The 14,984-nt window shown below is 53.4% G+C and overlaps 2 protein-coding genes and 1 long non-coding RNA gene across 9 annotated transcripts in view; 2 read left to right on the top strand and 1 right to left on the bottom strand.

The window, feature by feature from the left end:
* Positions 1-2,787: 2,787 nt before the first annotated feature.
* GADD45GIP1 (GADD45G interacting protein 1) lies at positions 2,788-5,797 on the top strand. Its single transcript, XM_015123048.3, has 2 exons — positions 2,788-3,148; positions 5,427-5,797. Exons 1-2 carry the CDS (start codon positions 2,799-2,801, stop codon positions 5,743-5,745), a joined length of 669 nt encoding a protein of 222 aa, XP_014978534.3. The 5' UTR covers positions 2,788-2,798; the 3' UTR covers positions 5,746-5,797.
* A 1,041-nt stretch (positions 5,798-6,838) lies between these two features.
* Positions 6,839-14,040, bottom strand: RAD23A (RAD23 homolog A, nucleotide excision repair protein). 7 transcript variants are annotated; one of them, XR_013408989.1, is made up of 10 exons: positions 13,882-14,040; positions 11,916-12,077; positions 11,574-11,755; positions 11,382-11,437; positions 11,121-11,248; positions 10,775-10,853; positions 10,526-10,656; positions 9,258-10,355; positions 7,103-7,699; positions 6,839-7,020 (listed from the first exon to the last, which is right to left on the bottom strand). XR_013408989.1 is itself a non-coding variant. In XM_077977879.1 (10 exons), exons 1-10 carry the CDS (start codon positions 13,951-13,953, stop codon positions 6,907-6,909), a joined length of 1,197 nt encoding a protein of 398 aa, XP_077834005.1. In that variant the 5' UTR covers positions 13,954-14,040; the 3' UTR covers positions 6,839-6,906. The 7 variants fall into 7 exon arrangements, 6 of the variants coding, with proteins under 6 accessions (XP_077834005.1, XP_077834006.1, XP_014978532.1 ...); XM_077977879.1 differs by having other exon boundaries at positions 7,103-7,267; positions 10,251-10,355; positions 10,526-10,659; XM_077977880.1 differs by having other exon boundaries at positions 7,103-7,267; positions 10,251-10,355.
* Positions 13,899-14,984, top strand: part of LOC144336692 (uncharacterized) — a 48,541-nt gene continuing 47,455 nt past the window's right edge. Inside the window, exon 1 of the long non-coding RNA XR_013409014.1 lies at positions 13,899-14,040. This is a non-coding gene — a long non-coding RNA (uncharacterized LOC144336692). The remainder of the gene's footprint in view (positions 14,041-14,984) is intronic.

Below are 14,984 nucleotides of genomic sequence, written 5' to 3'. Positions count from 1 at the left end.
AAGAATCATCCAGGCCAAGTACGGTGGCTCACGCCTGTAATCCCAGCCCTTTGGGAGGCCAAGGCAGGCGGATCACCTGAGGTCAGGGGTTTGAGACCAGCCTGGCCAACATGGTGAAACCCCGTCTCTACTAAAAATACGAAAAATTAGCCAGGCATAGTGTTGGGTGCCTGTAATCCCAGCTACTCAGAAGGCTGAGACAGGAGAATCACTAGAACCCGGTAGGCGGAGGTTGCGGTGAGCCGAGATTGTGCCACTGTACTCTAGCCTGGGCAACAAGAGTGAAACTCCCTCTCAAAAAAAAAAAAAAGAATCATCCATCTTGCTGTGAGAAGATGTAATATCTGCTCTTTCATTCCTGTGTAGTATTCCATTGGCTGAAACAGCATAATTTAGCTGTCCATTCTACTTCAGATGGACATTGGGTGTGAGCTATTTCCAGCTTGGGAATGACATATATACGTGGTATTGTTATGAATATTCATGTCTTGAGAAAACTGCAATTATTTTTTGCGGGGGCAGAGAAGGTGTGCATGTGTGTGATTAAAAACAACAGGCCGGGCGCGGTGGCTCACGCCTGTAATCCCAGCACTTTGGGAGGCCAAGGCGGGCAGATCACGAGGTCAGATCGAGACCATCCTGGCAACACGGTGAAACCCCATCTCTACTAAAAATACAAAAAAATTAGCCGGGCGTGTTGGCAGGTGCCTGTAGTCCCAGCTACTCGGGAGGCTGAGGCAGGAGAATGGTGTGAACCTGGGAGGCGGAGCTTGCAGTGAGCTGAGATCGCACCACTGCACTCCAGCCTGGGTGACAGAGCGAGACTACGTTTCCAAAAAAAACAAAAAACAAAAACAACAACAACATTTGGCCGGGCATGGTGGCTCAGATCACTTAAGTGGTCAGATCACTTAAGGTCAGGAGTTTGAGACCAGCCTGGCCAACATGGTGAAACCTCGTTTCCAGTATAATACGAAAATCAACCAGGTTTGGTGGCTTGCGCCTGTGGTCCCAACTACTTAGCAGGCAGAGGCTCGAATATCCCTTAAATCTGGGAGGCAGAGGTTGCAGTGAGCCAACATTGCGCCACTCTCACGTGGGAGACAGAGCGAGACTCTGACTCAAAACAAAACACAAATTCTTTTTATTTTGTATATTTTACAACATAAAATATATTATACATTATAAGCAATAACTCCCACTCCTCCACCCCCAACCCCTGGAACTCCTAATCTACTTTCTGTCTCTCTGAATTTGACTACTCTAGTTACCTCATATAAGTGGGATCATACAATATTTATCGTTTTGTGACTGGCTTTTTTCACTTAGCCTAATGTCCTCAAGGTTCATCCATGTCACAGCACGTGACAGAATTATTTATTTATTTATTTATTTATTTATTATGAGACAGAGTCTCACTCTGTTGCCCAGACTAGAGAGCAGTGGTGTAATCTCAGTTCACTGCAACCTCCGCCTCCTGGGTTCAAGCAATTCTCCTGCCTCAGCCTTCCGAGTAGCTGGGATTACAGGTGTGCACCACCAGGCCCAGATAATTTTTGTATTTTTAGTAGAGACAGGGTTTCACCATGTTAGCCAGGCTGGTCTCGAACTCCTGACCTCAAGTGATGCCTGCCTCAGCCTCCCAAAGTGCTAGGATTACAGGTGTGAACCACCGCATCCGGGTACATTTACATAAAAAAAAATAATAAATACTAGTGGGTTGTTTGTTTTAGACAGTCTCACTCTGTCACCCAGGCTAGAGTGCAATGGCACGATGTCAGGTCACTGCAACCTCCGCCTCCCTGGTTCAAGCGATTCTCCTGCCTCAGCCTCCTGAGTAGTTGGGATTACAGGCGCCCACCACCATGCCCAGCTAATTTTTGTATTTGTAGTAGAGACGAGGTTTTGCCTTGTTGGTCAGGCTGGTCTCCAACTCCTGACCTCAAGTGATCCGCCCACCTCAGCCTCCCAAAGCACTGGGATTACAGGCGGGAGCCACCGAGCCCAGCCTAATAAATGCTAGTTTAAATGTATAAAAGTAAAATTAAAAATACGATTTTTACCCAAAGAACATTGAACACTGCATATATTTGCAACCAGGTGAGCATATACATATTTATTTATTTATTTATTTATTTATTTATTTATTTATTTTAGATGGAGTTTCGCTCCTGTTACCCAGGCTGGAATGCAATGGCGTGATCTCGGCTCACCGCAACCTCCGTCCCCAGGGTTCAAGCGATTCTCCTGCCTCAGCCTCCTGAGTAGCTGGGACTACAGGCATGGGCCACCACGCCCGGCTAATTTTGTATTTTCAGTAGAGACGGGGTTTCTCCTCTCTTCCCGGGAGGCGGAGGTGACAATGACCCGAGATCGCGCCATTGCACTCCAGCCTGAGCGGCAGAGCGAGACTCTGTCTCAAAAAAAAAAAACAAAACAAAAAAAAAGAGGCTGGTCTCAAACTCGCGACCTCAGGTATTCCGCCCGCCTTGGCCTCCCAGAGTGCTGGGATTACAGGCGTGAGCCACCGCGCCCGGCTAAAAATATATATTTTTAAGTGTCAGTGTGCAGAAAGGAGAGGAAAAAAAGTGAAAATAAAAAATGACTAAGTAACTGCTTAACTAAAATTTAAAGCTGTACGTGGAGACGTATAAAATCCACACTACTCCCTTGGCTGTCTTCCCCGGAACTGAGGCAGCAGGGACACCCCTCTCCCTGCCCTGGCCCACACCGGGCCTCGCGCTCAGGCAACGGGCGTGGACAGCCCGGCGGGCCTGCAAGGACCCCGCACAGCCAAGATGGCGGCGTCCGTGCGACAGGCACGCAGCCTGCTAGGACTGACGGCGACCCTGGCCCCGGGTTCTCGTGGCTACCGGGCGCGGCCGCCCCCGCGCCGCGAGCCGGGACCCTGGTGGCCAGACCCCGAGGACCTCCTGACCCAGCGGTGGCAGCTGGGACCGCGCTACGCGGCTAAGCAGTTCGCGCGTTACGGCGCCGCCTCCGGGGTGGCCCCCGGTTCGTTGTGGCCGTCGCCGGAGCAGCTGAGGGAGCTGGAGGCCGAAGAACGCGAATGGTACCCAAGCCTGGCGACCATGCAGGAGTCGCTGCGGGTGAAGCATCTGGCCGAAGAGCAGAAGCGTCAGGAGAGGTGCGTGCGTGCAGGCAGATGCGCGGGGCTGCCCTCTGTGCCCCGTGGGCGAACTGGTCCCCAAGCTGTGCCTACCCCATCGGGGTCACGTCGTAGCATCTGTATGTTGTAGATTTATATATTCGCTCACCTGGCCGCAAAACAAACTCAGAATAACAGTCTATTTAGTCATTCATCAGCAAGTCTTTTTTTTTTTTTTTTTTTTTGAGACAGTCTCGCTCTGTTGCCCAGGCTGGAGTGCAGTGGCAAGATCTCGGCTCACTGCAACCTCCGCCTCCCGGGTTCAAGCGGTTCTCCCGCCTTAGCCTCCCGTGTAGCTGGGATTACAGGCGTGCACCACCACGCCCGGCTAATTTTTGTGATTTTTAGTAGAGACGGGGTTCCACCGTGTTGGCCGGGTCACTCCGTACTTCAAGTGATCCACCCGCCTCTGACTCCCAAAGTGCTGGGATTACAGGCGTGAGCCAACGCGTGCAGCCATCATCACCAAGTATTTACCGAGCGCATACCTTGTGCAAGACCCTGTCCTAGGCTGGGCGCGGTGGCTCATGCCTGTAATCCCAGCTATTTGGGAGGCCGAGGCAGGCCCCCAAAGGGCCCTTAATATCAGATGGCGACAGCGGACTATTAGGAAGGTAAAAGAGTGAAGAGTGCGTGCCTGAGGGCGGCTTTGGTTTGGGAAGCCTCAGGCCTCTCTGAAGTGATGTTTAAGCAAAGCCCTGAATAACCAGACTTAGCTATGGGGTGATCTCTTGGGTAAAGAGTTCCTGGTAAAGGGAACAGCTGGGGCAAATGCCCTGAGATAGGATATTGCCTTAAAGAACAGCCAGGAGGTCGGTGTGGCTGGGGAAAAGCTGCTGGCAGGAAGGTGATGGGTCCTGGAACCAAGGGCAGAGGTCGGATACAGAGGCAGGTCTGAAGGACCAGGGGCATCTTTTTTTTTTTTTTTTTTTTTTTTTTTTTTTTTTTTGAGGCAGAGTTTTGCTCTTGTTGCCCAGGCTGGAGTACCGTCTCAGCTCACTGCAACCTCCGCCTCCAGGGCTCAAGCGATTCTCCTGCTTCAGCCTCCCGAGTAGCTGGGATTACAGGCACCTGCCACGACGCCCGGCTCATTTTTCGTATTTTTAGTAGAGATGGAGTTTCACCATATTGGCCAGGCTGATCTTGAACTCCTGACCTCAGGTGATCCACCCACCTCGGCCTCCCAAAGCGCTGGGATTACAGGCGTGAGCTACAGCGTCCGACCAGACCAGGGGCATCTCTTATAGATAATGCCACATCCTGGAGGGTGAAGCGGGTAGGTCGAGTGTGTTCCTGGTGTTTAACCTTCTTGTTTTCCCAACAGCCTTAAGAGGAAGAAGGGATTGCCCTAATTTTGGAGATGAGGAAACTGAGGCTTGGTGAAGCCATGTGTCTGATCACCCAGACAGGGAACCATGGAGCAGGGACTCCAGTTTCTGCCCCTCCTCAGCCAGATGACCGTTATAGGGCTTAATTCTTCACTTTTCGAATCCTTAAATGAGGCTGTCACAAAAAACGAGATCATGTCCTTTGTAGGGACATGACAGGAGCTTGAGACTGTCATCCTTAGCAAACACAGGAACAGAAAACCAAATACAACGTGTTCTCACTTATAAGTGGGAGCTAAATGATGGGAATGCATGGACACACAGAGGGGAACAACACACACTAGGGCTTTTTGGAGGGTGGAGGGAGAGGATCAGGAAAAATGACCTCTGCGTACTAGGTTTAATACCTGGGTGATGAAATAAATCTGTACAAAAAAACCCCCATGGCACAAGTTTACCTGTGTAACAAACCTGCACTTGTACTCCTGAACTTAAAAAAAATGGGGCTGTGACTGGTAGCTACAAACTCAAGGATTGGTGGGAAATGTCTTTCTTGCTTTCACTCCTGTGCCTAGAATTGGGCCTGGCCTCTGTACAGGAGATGCTCAGCAGTGTCTGTGGAATAGAGGTGTGAAATTACCCATGGGAGTGGCACTTGGCTTGCTCATAGGCAGCTCAGTGAAATGTTGATTTGGCTTTGGCACCTGGGGTTTACTGGGGCTTGACACACCCTTGTGATCAAATTCATGCACAAGTAACTTTCTCATTTCTTCCTGTTCTTCACTTGTCAAGGGCTTTTCCTGACAGTTAATCTACAGGGGGAGTTGAGGAGGCAGGCCTGTAGGCAAAGGCCTATCGGTGAGATATAGGTGGGTGGGCTCTGCCCTGGCTGAGTGCCAGTGTCACAGCCCACTCTCCCTCCCCTGCAGGGAGCAGCACATCGCAGAGTGCATGGCCAAGATGCCACAGATGATTGTGAACTGGCGGCAGCAGCAGCGGGAGCGCTGGGAGAAGGCCCAGGCTGACAAGGAGAGGAGGGCCCGACTGCAGGCTGAGGCCCAGGAGCTCCTGGGCTACCAAGTGGACCCAAAGAGTGCCCGCTTCCAGGAGCTGCTCCAGGACCTAGAGAAGAAGGAGCGCAAGCGCCTCAAGGAGGAAAAACAAAGACAGAAGCAGGAGGCGCGAGCTGCTGCATTGGCTGCAGCTGCAGCTCAGGACCCAGCAGCCTCTGGGGCACCCAGCTCCTGAGGCTTTGTCCCTTCCCAATAAAGCCTGCTACTTGGCAGTACCCCTGAAGAGATCTGTGTCCTCTCAAGGTGTGCCTCTCTGGGTCCCCTGGTTCCTCCTTCAATACTTAAGGGCTGGGGAATCCCCCACTTGGCTCTACTCAAAAGGGGACAGGGACTCTAGGCCCTGCTGACTAACTGGAGCTTCAGGGGGAGGAAAAGGGGGGTGCAATGGGCAAATAATGGAGAAGCAGATGGCAGAAGAGAAGGCGGCTTCTGTTTACCAACATTCATCTCCAGTAATTAGCCAATTACAGGGCTGGTGCAGGAGGGGGGAGTATAGCCAAAACAGACTGTGGTGATGATGGTGGGGGCTGGGGAGCAGCAGTCTTTGCAAGGTTGGGCTGGGGTCCACTGCCTGGAAATGGCACACTGGGGGAGGAGACACTGGGAGCCTCAATCTGCAGGGTCTCACAGACTCCTCTCCCCCTTCCCGGCACCCGTCACCATGCCTGCCTGTGCCCAGCCAGCCCCCAAACCCAGACAGGCAGGCGCGGGGAGCCCCAGCAGGTACAGACCATAGGGCTGGTTTTTAAAACTTTATTCACTTCAAAACCTTTATCAGAGACACGGTTCTGTTCTGGGGTGGGGGTGGCCTTGACACTGAGCTGATGTTAGCCCTTCTCCAGGCTGGAGGCCAAAGCCAGACTGGGGAGAGGGCCTTGGGCCTTTTAGGGCTTGCCCCAGATGGAAAGATTTGGGCAAAGTTTGGGGCTCCAGCTTCCTCTCATCCTAGAAGAAGATGGGGTGGGGAGGGGTCCTCGGGTTCTTCGGAGGATGGAGAGGCAAGCAGCCGCCTTTCCATCTGGCCGCAGGGAGCTGGGACAGAGGCCAAGAGGGGCCCATCTGTCGCCTCCCAGTCCTGCCAGCTTCTCTGAGCAGGCTGGGCTGGGGAGGAGGATGGGGGGACAGCTGTCTGGCCCGGGTCTTCTCAGACCGAGATGGGAACAGGGGCCACTTTAGGAGGACAGGAAGCTGGACTGTTTGCTTTTTTTTTTTTTTAAGGTTTTTGATTTTTTTTTTCCATTTCTTAAATAAACATGAATATATATATATTTTTCTTTTATAAAACTTTCATGGAGTAGGGGTAGGGTGAGGGCTTGGGTGGCCTGGCTTCCTGGCATCACTCGTCATCAAAGTTCTGACTCAGGAGGAAGTTGGCAGCCAAGTTCTCATTTTTTTCACACGCGAAATAGGCCTGGATGACCAGGCTCTCTGGGAAGCCTAGGGCCTTCAACTGTGGGAAGATGGGTTAAGTGTGAGCAGCAGAGGGTAGGGGTCCTGCCCACCCGCAGTCACCCCTCAGCCAGGCCTCTTACCCTCTCTATAGCTTCCTTCTCCTGCGGCGTCACCTGGATGTAGTTCATCTGCGGGGCCTCCTCTCCTATGGCGCCCACCTCCCCCTCCACATCTGAGATGTCCGCCAGCTCCCCAGGGGGCTCGTTCAGCATCTGGATGAACTGCTCCTGGTGCCGGCTGATTTGCTGCAGGAGAGGGTGGGGAAGGGAAGGTAATTCACAGCCCCTCCTCTCCCCAGGTCATCAGAGCCCTTGCTTTTTCATTCAGTCAGGCAAATATCCAGAGGAGCCTATTCTGGCCAAACACAACATAGCAGTCAACACAAGCCCTGCCCTGGAGGAGCTGATGATGGGCTTTTAAGTGAGCCAAGAAATAGGCCAGGCGTGGTGGCTCACACCTGTAATCCTAGCACTTTAAGAGGCAGAGGCAGGTCAAGATCACTGGAGGTCAGGAGTTCGAGACCAGTCTGGCCAACGTGGTGAACCCCCCATCTCTACTAAAAATACAAAAAGTAGCCAGGTGTGGTGGCAGACGCCTGTAATCCCAGCTAGTTGGCAGGCTGAGGCATGAGACTGAACCCAGGAGGCGGAGGCTGCAGTAAGCCACTGAACTCCAGCCTGGGCAACAGAGCAAGACCCTGTCTTGAATAAATAAATAGACAAATAGGCTGGGCGCAGTAGTTCACACCAGTAATCACTTGAGGTGATTTGAGACCAGCCTGGAGTTGGAGACCAGCCTGGCCAACATGGTAAAACCCCATCTCTACTAAAAATACAAAAATCAGCTGGGTGTGATAGCACGTGCCTGTAATCCCAGCTACTCAAGACGGCTAAGGCTAAGGTAGGAAAATCACTTGAACCTGGGAGGCAGAGGTTGCAGGGAGCTGAGATAGCGCCACTGCACTCCAGCCTAGGAGACAAAGTCTCAAAAATAGTAAGTAAGTGAGCCAATAAATGAACCAGACAACTGCAGGTGTCTGGCTAGGAAGAACTGCAGACAAGGGCTGGAGGACAGGCCTGCAGTATAGGGGATGCAGAAGGTTTCCCCCAGGTAAAGCAAAGAGCAAGTGCAAAGGCCCAGGGTGGATGCATCTGGGAAGTCTCAGAAACAGAAGCAAGAACAGAGTGAATGTGGCTGGGCACAGTGCCTCACGCCTGCAATCCCAGTACTTTGGGAGGCTGAGGCAGGCGGATCACCTGAGGTCAGGAGTTTGAGAGCAGCCTGACCAACATGGAGAAACGCCGTCTCTACTAAAAATACAAAATTAGCAGGGCATGGTGGCACAAGCCTGTAATCCCAGCTACTCCAGCGGCTGAGGCAGGAGAATCTTTTGAACCGAGGCGGTGGAGGTCGCAGTGAGCCGAGATTGTGCCACTGCACTCCAGCCTGGACAACAAGAGCAAAACTCCATCTCAAAAACAAACAACAACAAAAAAACAGAGCGAAAAAGGGAAGGGGGAGGAAGCAGACAATGACACCAGAGAGGAAGGCCCAAGTCAGACCCATTTTCTAGAGCAGGGGGAAGCCACGATGGTGACAGTTACAGGGGAAAAGACGTGGTCTGTGGATCTTTTAGAAAGGTAAACTTGGCTGGGTGTGGTGGCTCACACCTGTAACCTCAATAATTTGGGAGGCAAGGCAGGAGGGACTGTTTGGGCCCAGGAGTTCAAAACCAGCCTGGACAACATAGACTGTGTCTCTATTCCCACCCACCAGCCACCAAACCAAAAAAAGTGAACTCATCTGGGTGTTGGGTTTAGGTATCTGGAAGTTCGTTTGTTCATTTTTGTTTCTGTTTTTTTTTTTTTGAGACGGAGTCTCGCTCTGCTACCCAGGCTGGAGTGCAGTGGCGCGATCTCGGCTCACAGCAAGCACTGCCTACCAGGTTCACGGTGTTCTCCTGCCTCAGCCTCTCCAATAGCTGGGACTACAGGCGCCCGCCACCACACCCGGCTAATTTTTTGTATTTTTAGTAGAGACGGGGTTTTACCATGTTAGCCAGAATGGTCTCAATCTCCTGACCTCGTGATCCACCCGCCTCTGCCTCCCAAAGTGCTGGGATTACAGGCGTGAGCCACTGTGCCCGGCCTTTGTTTCTGTTCTTTTTGAGACAGTCTCACTCTGTCACCCAGGCTGGAGTGCAGTGGGGCAATCTCAGTTTACTGGAATTTCTGCCTCCTGGGTTCAAGCACGTCTCATGCCTCTGCCTCCCGAGTAGCTGGGACTACAGTGGCCTGCCACCATGCTCAGTTACTTTTTCTACTTATAGTAGAGACAGGTTTTTGCCATGTTGACCAGGCTGATCTAAAACTCCTGACCAAGTAGTCCGCCTGCCTTAGTCTCCCAAACTGCTGGGATTACAGGCACGAGCCACTGTGCCCTGCCTGGGTATCTGGAAGCTCTCATGCAACTCTACTATTGTCTACATTTGACCATTTTCGCATTAAAGCAGAAAGTGCTTTTCAGTTATCTGCCTCATGATGGAAAGTGGACTGCGGGACTGTGCGGTGGCAGAGGCCCAGGAAGAGGCTGCCAGGGAGCTGGAGTGCAGGAGGCGCTGAGTGGGAAGAGCAGACAGGACGAGGGATGGACCCCAGCAGGTCCCCAGGGCCTGGGGCTGAAGCAACCCCAGGCTAGTCCTTGCAGAGATTGGGGAGGACTGAGGAGGTCTGTTCTAAGTCTTAGAAGTCTAGTCTAGAGAGCACTTTGATGGAGAGATTAAGCCAGCCATGGAGTGTGGCATTCAGAGAGGCCTGGGCTGGCTACATAGATGTGGGGGTTCCCATACAGACTGAAGGCCCCAGGACATTATGAGGGAGGGCTGAGTGCAGATGAAGAACAGGATCGAACAGGAGGAGCCGGCAAAGGACTGAGAAGTGAGGAGAATGGGCAGACAGCAGGGTCCTGAGCCAAGACCGGTAGGCACTTCACCAAGGACCCAGAGGAACCTGCTTGCAGCTGGGGGGTCACTCCCCCACTCTTCCTGTGAACCTTCAAGGGCAAGGTGGAGCCTCACAGAGCAGAGTCATCCCAGAGCCAACTGGGGCACAGCTGTCCTGGGTGATGTCATGCCACCTTACAGACATTTACGCAGCACCATCTGTATGTGGAGCCAGAGCCAGAGCCCCAGCCCAGGACCCTGAGGCAGCAGGCAGACACATACATTACCAGTTGTATGACCCTGGGAATGACAGGCTGCTCTAAGCTTCTGGTGTCTTCTTTTGTGGGAGGTGATGTTGACAGCACCCACATCTCACAAGACGGTTGGGAAGACTGAGAAACCGTGGGGATCAACAGGTCACAGGAAGCATGGGGGCGTGGGGGAAGCATGTGCTTAGTCCTGCTTTCCAGGCCTAGAACAATTCCTACATGTTATGGACTCTGGTGCCCACAGGGAACAAAAATGGTGGCTGCCATGGCTCCCTCTGCCCTTGGGATCACACCTGCAAAAGCTGAGGGTTCTCCTGGCCCAGCTGCTGGAGCAGAGCGGGCAGCAGCGCAGGGTTCTGCTGAATCACCTGCCGCATGTTCTGGAACTGGGGCTGGTCCCGCAGGAACTCCAGGGGGTTCTCTCCTGCTGATAGTAGGAAGGGGTGCAGTCAGACACCATGCCGGGCTCCTAGGAGCACTGCGGGGTGGAGTGTGATGTGAGTCAGGTACCTGGAGGGCAGATGCAGCACGTGCACACCCACCTGCTTCCGTGGCCGGCTGCTCGGATACCTGGCTCTCCTGGACAGAACCGTGTTCCGGCTCGGGGCTCCCAGGAATTCCCTGTCAGGGGTCCTGTTTAGTTCTAATGCACAGACCTCCTGCTGCCACCCTCCTCCATGCCCTGGCTGGACACAGATGAGGCCTCGGCCCTGCCCTCCAGAGGCCCACCCACCACTCACATCCAGCCTCCTGTGGGAAGCCTTTAGTGGCTAGAATCACTACCCAAAGGCTCTTCAGGGCAGGTTTTGCCTTCCCAACCGCCCATCAGGGCAGTGAGGCCCGTATACACCCTCAAGGCCTTCCCAGGAGGCAGCAGCCCCACCTCACCGTGAGCAGATACTCCACGGCTCGGTGGGGGTTGTTGTAGCTGGCTCTCAGGGCGGCCACGACCCGCTCCCGCTCATAGCCCATGGACATGATCTCCGTCAGCATCGTCTCATACTCAGAGCCCGTCACTGTGGAGGGAGCAGAAAAGCCTGGGTCACCAGGAAGAGGAAAGGGCAGCTCCCAGGCCCTCCCGCACCCAGACAAGGCCCAGCTGATGGCTGGGGCACCCAGTCGCCTCTGCCCTGGGGACCACCCACCCACCTAGCGTGGAGGCCGCGTCTTCCTCTCGCCCGCTGCTACCTGAAGAGGGAACAGAGCTGCAAATTCAAGAGAGAGAAATCGGACCCTGGCTTCTGGCGGCTTGCCCTCCCTCCAGGTGTGTGGGCCACTTATGTGGACACTGGAATGTGCTAGGAAGACAGGGCCCAAGCTGGGACTGGTGCCCCGCCTTACCCTGACACAGACTCTGGGGACGTCGTAGGGGCGGATTCCTCTGATGGGCTCTTGTCCTCTCTGGCGGCAGGTTGGGGATGGGACATGCCTGAGGTGGGGGCAGGCGGGAAGGATGTAGAGGACTCTGGGGCAGCTGTAGGTGAGGCCTCTGGGGGTGCTGAGGTACCCTGGCCGGCTTTGGTCTGCGACAGCAAGAAAAAGGGAGCTGGCATCAGCAACCCTATCAGACCCAACAACCCGCTCTGCTGTGGCCCCGCCCTGTTCATGGCTAATCTCTCCTGGGCACACAGGCTCTTTGCCAGCTCCCCTGCTCATCCCTCCCAGCCAGCACACGTCACCCACCTTGGTCACCATGACGACCACAAAGTTCTTCTCATCGATGCGATAGTCCCTGATAGGGACATCATCGCTCAAGATCTTGCCGGCATAGATGAGTTTCTGTCCAGCCACGGGGAAAGCATCACGACCCTTCTCAGCTTCTATCTTCTCCTTTAGCACCTTCACCTAGAAGAAGTAGTACAGACAGTCACTGGAGACCCCAAGATTCTCTCTTCTAGTTTAGGACGGAGAAGGTGCAAGCCCTGATGGCAGAGAGGCAAGCATGCTGGAATTTTTAAGCTTTCTCAGCATCTAAAGCATGCTAGATAAGAATTCATTCAATCATCATGCCATTCAACATAGTATTTATTTATACTAAACACCTATTACGTGCCAGGTGCTGTTTTAGACATGGAGGCCACAGCACAGAACATAACACAAGTCCCTGCTCTCAATGAGAGAACACTAATGTGAAGAAAATGTTAATTTCAGGTGGCATAAAGTATGATAACAGAATAAAGGGGACAGTCCCCCACTCTACACTGTATCTTGGACAATAACAGTGACTAATAGTTCACAGTGATATTTCTTTTTTAAAAGACAGGATCTCACTGTTGCCCACACTGGATTGAAGTGGCACGACCACAGCTCACTGCAGCCTCAAACTCCTGGGCTCAAGTGGTACTCTCACCCAGCCTCGGGAGTAGCTAGGACTAAAGGTGCACACCACCACACCAGGCTAATTTTAAAAAAATTTATTTTTGTAGATAAGAGTCTCCTTATGTTAGGCTGGCTGGTCTCAAACTTCTGGCCTCAAGCAATCCTCCTGCCTACGCCTCCCAAATCATTAGGATTACAGAGGCATGAGGCACCATGCCTGGCCAATAGTGCTACTGTAAGTGTGTATGTGGCATACCTTTTAAGCTTCCTATGAAATACATTTAATTGGCCTCCTTTTATTTATTTATTTTTGTTTCTTCTTTTTGTAGAGAATGGGGTCTCACTGTGTTGCCAGGATGATCTTGAATTCCCAGGCTCAAGCGCTCCTCTTGCCTCTGCCTCCCTAAGTGCTGGGATTACAGGCGGAAGCCAGCAGGCGACAGGTTCATTTGATATTTTGAGAAAATGGAGGCACAGAGAGGTTAACTTGCCCAAAGCCAAACCGTTGAGCTGATCAAAAAATGTGTGTTTCCTTTTCTACAAAAAGTGGACTTCAATGTCTCCCTCACTGTGCAAAAAGTGCCAAGTACCCAATAGTCATTATGTTTGAATTAGGTCCTAATTCTATTTTTGACTAAAAAGGCAGCATAATATTTATATAGTGGACGCTCACACGAGGCAGAACCGAATGTGAATCCCAGCTCTGACATTACATGTGTGACTGTGACAAAGTTCCTTAACCCCAAGGTTTCCACATCTGTAAAATGGTCAGAGGTCCTCAATGACAAGCCCGTTCTGCAGAGCAGTAAAACAACACTAAAACACTCGATGACTGATAAAAAATAAACGCCCAAAAAACACGGACCACCAAAATTATAAAGACTGAGATCCCTTTATTATCATTAACATCGTTGTTGTCGTCACTACTCGTTATCTCCTGGTCATTACTCCTAGATTCCACCACCAGTGTCCCCAGGAGAAGCCTGCAAAGCTGAGAACGTGGAGCCCAGTCCTGGAGAGCTTGGCCTGCCCAGGCCTCCGAGCCTGTGACTCCCGCGCCCCGCGAGAGCGCTGACATTGGAGCCGGGACCTGGCCAGAGGCCCGGGGGTGGGGCCTCGCCCGGAGACCGGCCCAGGAGCGCCGTCCGATCCGCTGGGGACCGGGCTAAGGACCATCGGGGGGTCCAGGAAAGTCGGGCAGGTCGGGGGTCTGGACAGGGCCGACCCGCGCCGTCCTCCCTGCCCCTCCCGTTGGGATCCTAGTCTCCCCGCCCCCACCCCATCCCCGGCACCCGTCACTCCCGCCCCCGGGCTCTGGCCTGGCCCGCACCGTCTCGTCAGGCTCCATGCGGATCTTGAAGGTCTGCTGCTGCAGCGTTTTCAGCGTGATGGTGACGGCCATGGCGGGGCCCGAGCGACGCGGCGGCCCCTAGATCCTCACACAACATGCAACTCACGCCGCCGCCATCTTAGCGCCCAGGCGCGCCGCGCCGCGCGCCGACCACTTCCGGGGCAGGCGATGCGCGCGCTGACCACCGGCGCACGTGACCTGTGCGCACCCTCCTTGGCCTTTATGGGCATGCGCACGAGCGCGGTGTCGAGCGAGGCATGCGCAGACTAAACTCCGCGTTGTGGGCGTGGGCGGGGACGGGGCTTCTCATTCTGCCAGCACACGAGGTCTCCAAAGTGACGCCATGCCCGTTAGCGGTGACGTCACGGGAGTGCAATGGCGCGATCTCGGCTCACTGCAACCTCTGCCTCCCGGGTTCGTGCAGTTCTCCTGCCTCAGCCTCCCGAGTAGCTGGGATTACAGGGAACCCCCACCATGCCCTGATAATTTTTGCATTCTTTTTTTTTTTTTTTTTTTTTTTGAGACGGAGTCTCACGCTGTTGCCCAGGCTGGAGTGCAGTGGCGCGATCTCGGCTCACTGCAAGCTCCGCCTCCCGGGTTTACGCCATTCTCCTGCCTCAGCCTCCCGAGTAGCTAGGACTACAGGCGCCCGCCACCGCGCCCGGCTAATTTTTTGTATTTTTTTTAGTAGAGACGGGGTTTCACTGTGGTCTCGATCTCCTGACCTTGTGATCCGCCCGCCTCGGCCTCCCAAAGTGCTGGGATTACAGGCTTGAGCCACCGCGCCCGGCCAATTTTTGCATTCTTAATAGAGTCAGGGTTTCACCATGTTGGCCAGGCTGGTTTCCACCTCCTGACCTCAGGTAATCCGCCCGCCTCGGCCTGGCAAAGTGCTGGGATTACAGGCACGAGCCACTGCACCTGGCCCTGAGTTTTATTCTGGCAGATAGGGCAAAGTGGAAGTTACTCAAGACTAGAAATACCTGAAAGGCCACCAAGCAGAGGAAAAAAACCTTACATTGGTAGCAGGGGCAAGGTGCCATTTTGTAGCCTCATTCATTCTTTAGGGATCCGGATTTTTG

Source organism: Macaca mulatta, chromosome 19 (assembly GCF_049350105.2).
Source record: "Macaca mulatta isolate MMU2019108-1 chromosome 19, T2T-MMU8v2.0, whole genome shotgun sequence".
NCBI lineage: Eukaryota > Metazoa > Chordata > Mammalia > Primates > Cercopithecidae > Macaca > Macaca mulatta.
Note: the sequence above shows the minus strand (reverse complement) of the source record. Positions and strands in the feature narration are given on the sequence as shown.

What these genes read in the sequence shown, in the direction of transcription:
- GADD45GIP1 (XM_015123048.3), top strand. Translation starts at nt 2,799, where the DNA reads ATGGCGGCGTCCGTGCGACAGGCACGCAGCCTGCTAGGACTGACGGCG. An exon ending in GAGCAGAAGCGTCAGGAGAG is followed by an intron (nt 3,149 to 5,426) that starts GTGCGTGCGTGC and finishes CCTCCCCTGCAG; the next exon opens with GGAGCAGCACATCGCAGAGT.
- RAD23A (XM_077977879.1), bottom strand. Translation starts at nt 13,953, where the DNA reads ATGGCCGTCACCATCACGCTGAAAACGCTGCAGCAGCAGACCTTCAAG. An exon ending in CCGTGGAGTATCTGCTCACG is followed by an intron (nt 10,854 to 11,120) that starts GTGAGGTGGGGC and finishes GACCCCTGACAG; the next exon opens with GGAATTCCTGGGAGCCCCGA. An exon ending in GCAGCCGGCCACGGAAGCAG is followed by an intron (nt 10,660 to 10,774) that starts GTGGGTGTGCAC and finishes TCCTACTATCAG; the next exon opens with CAGGAGAGAACCCCCTGGAG.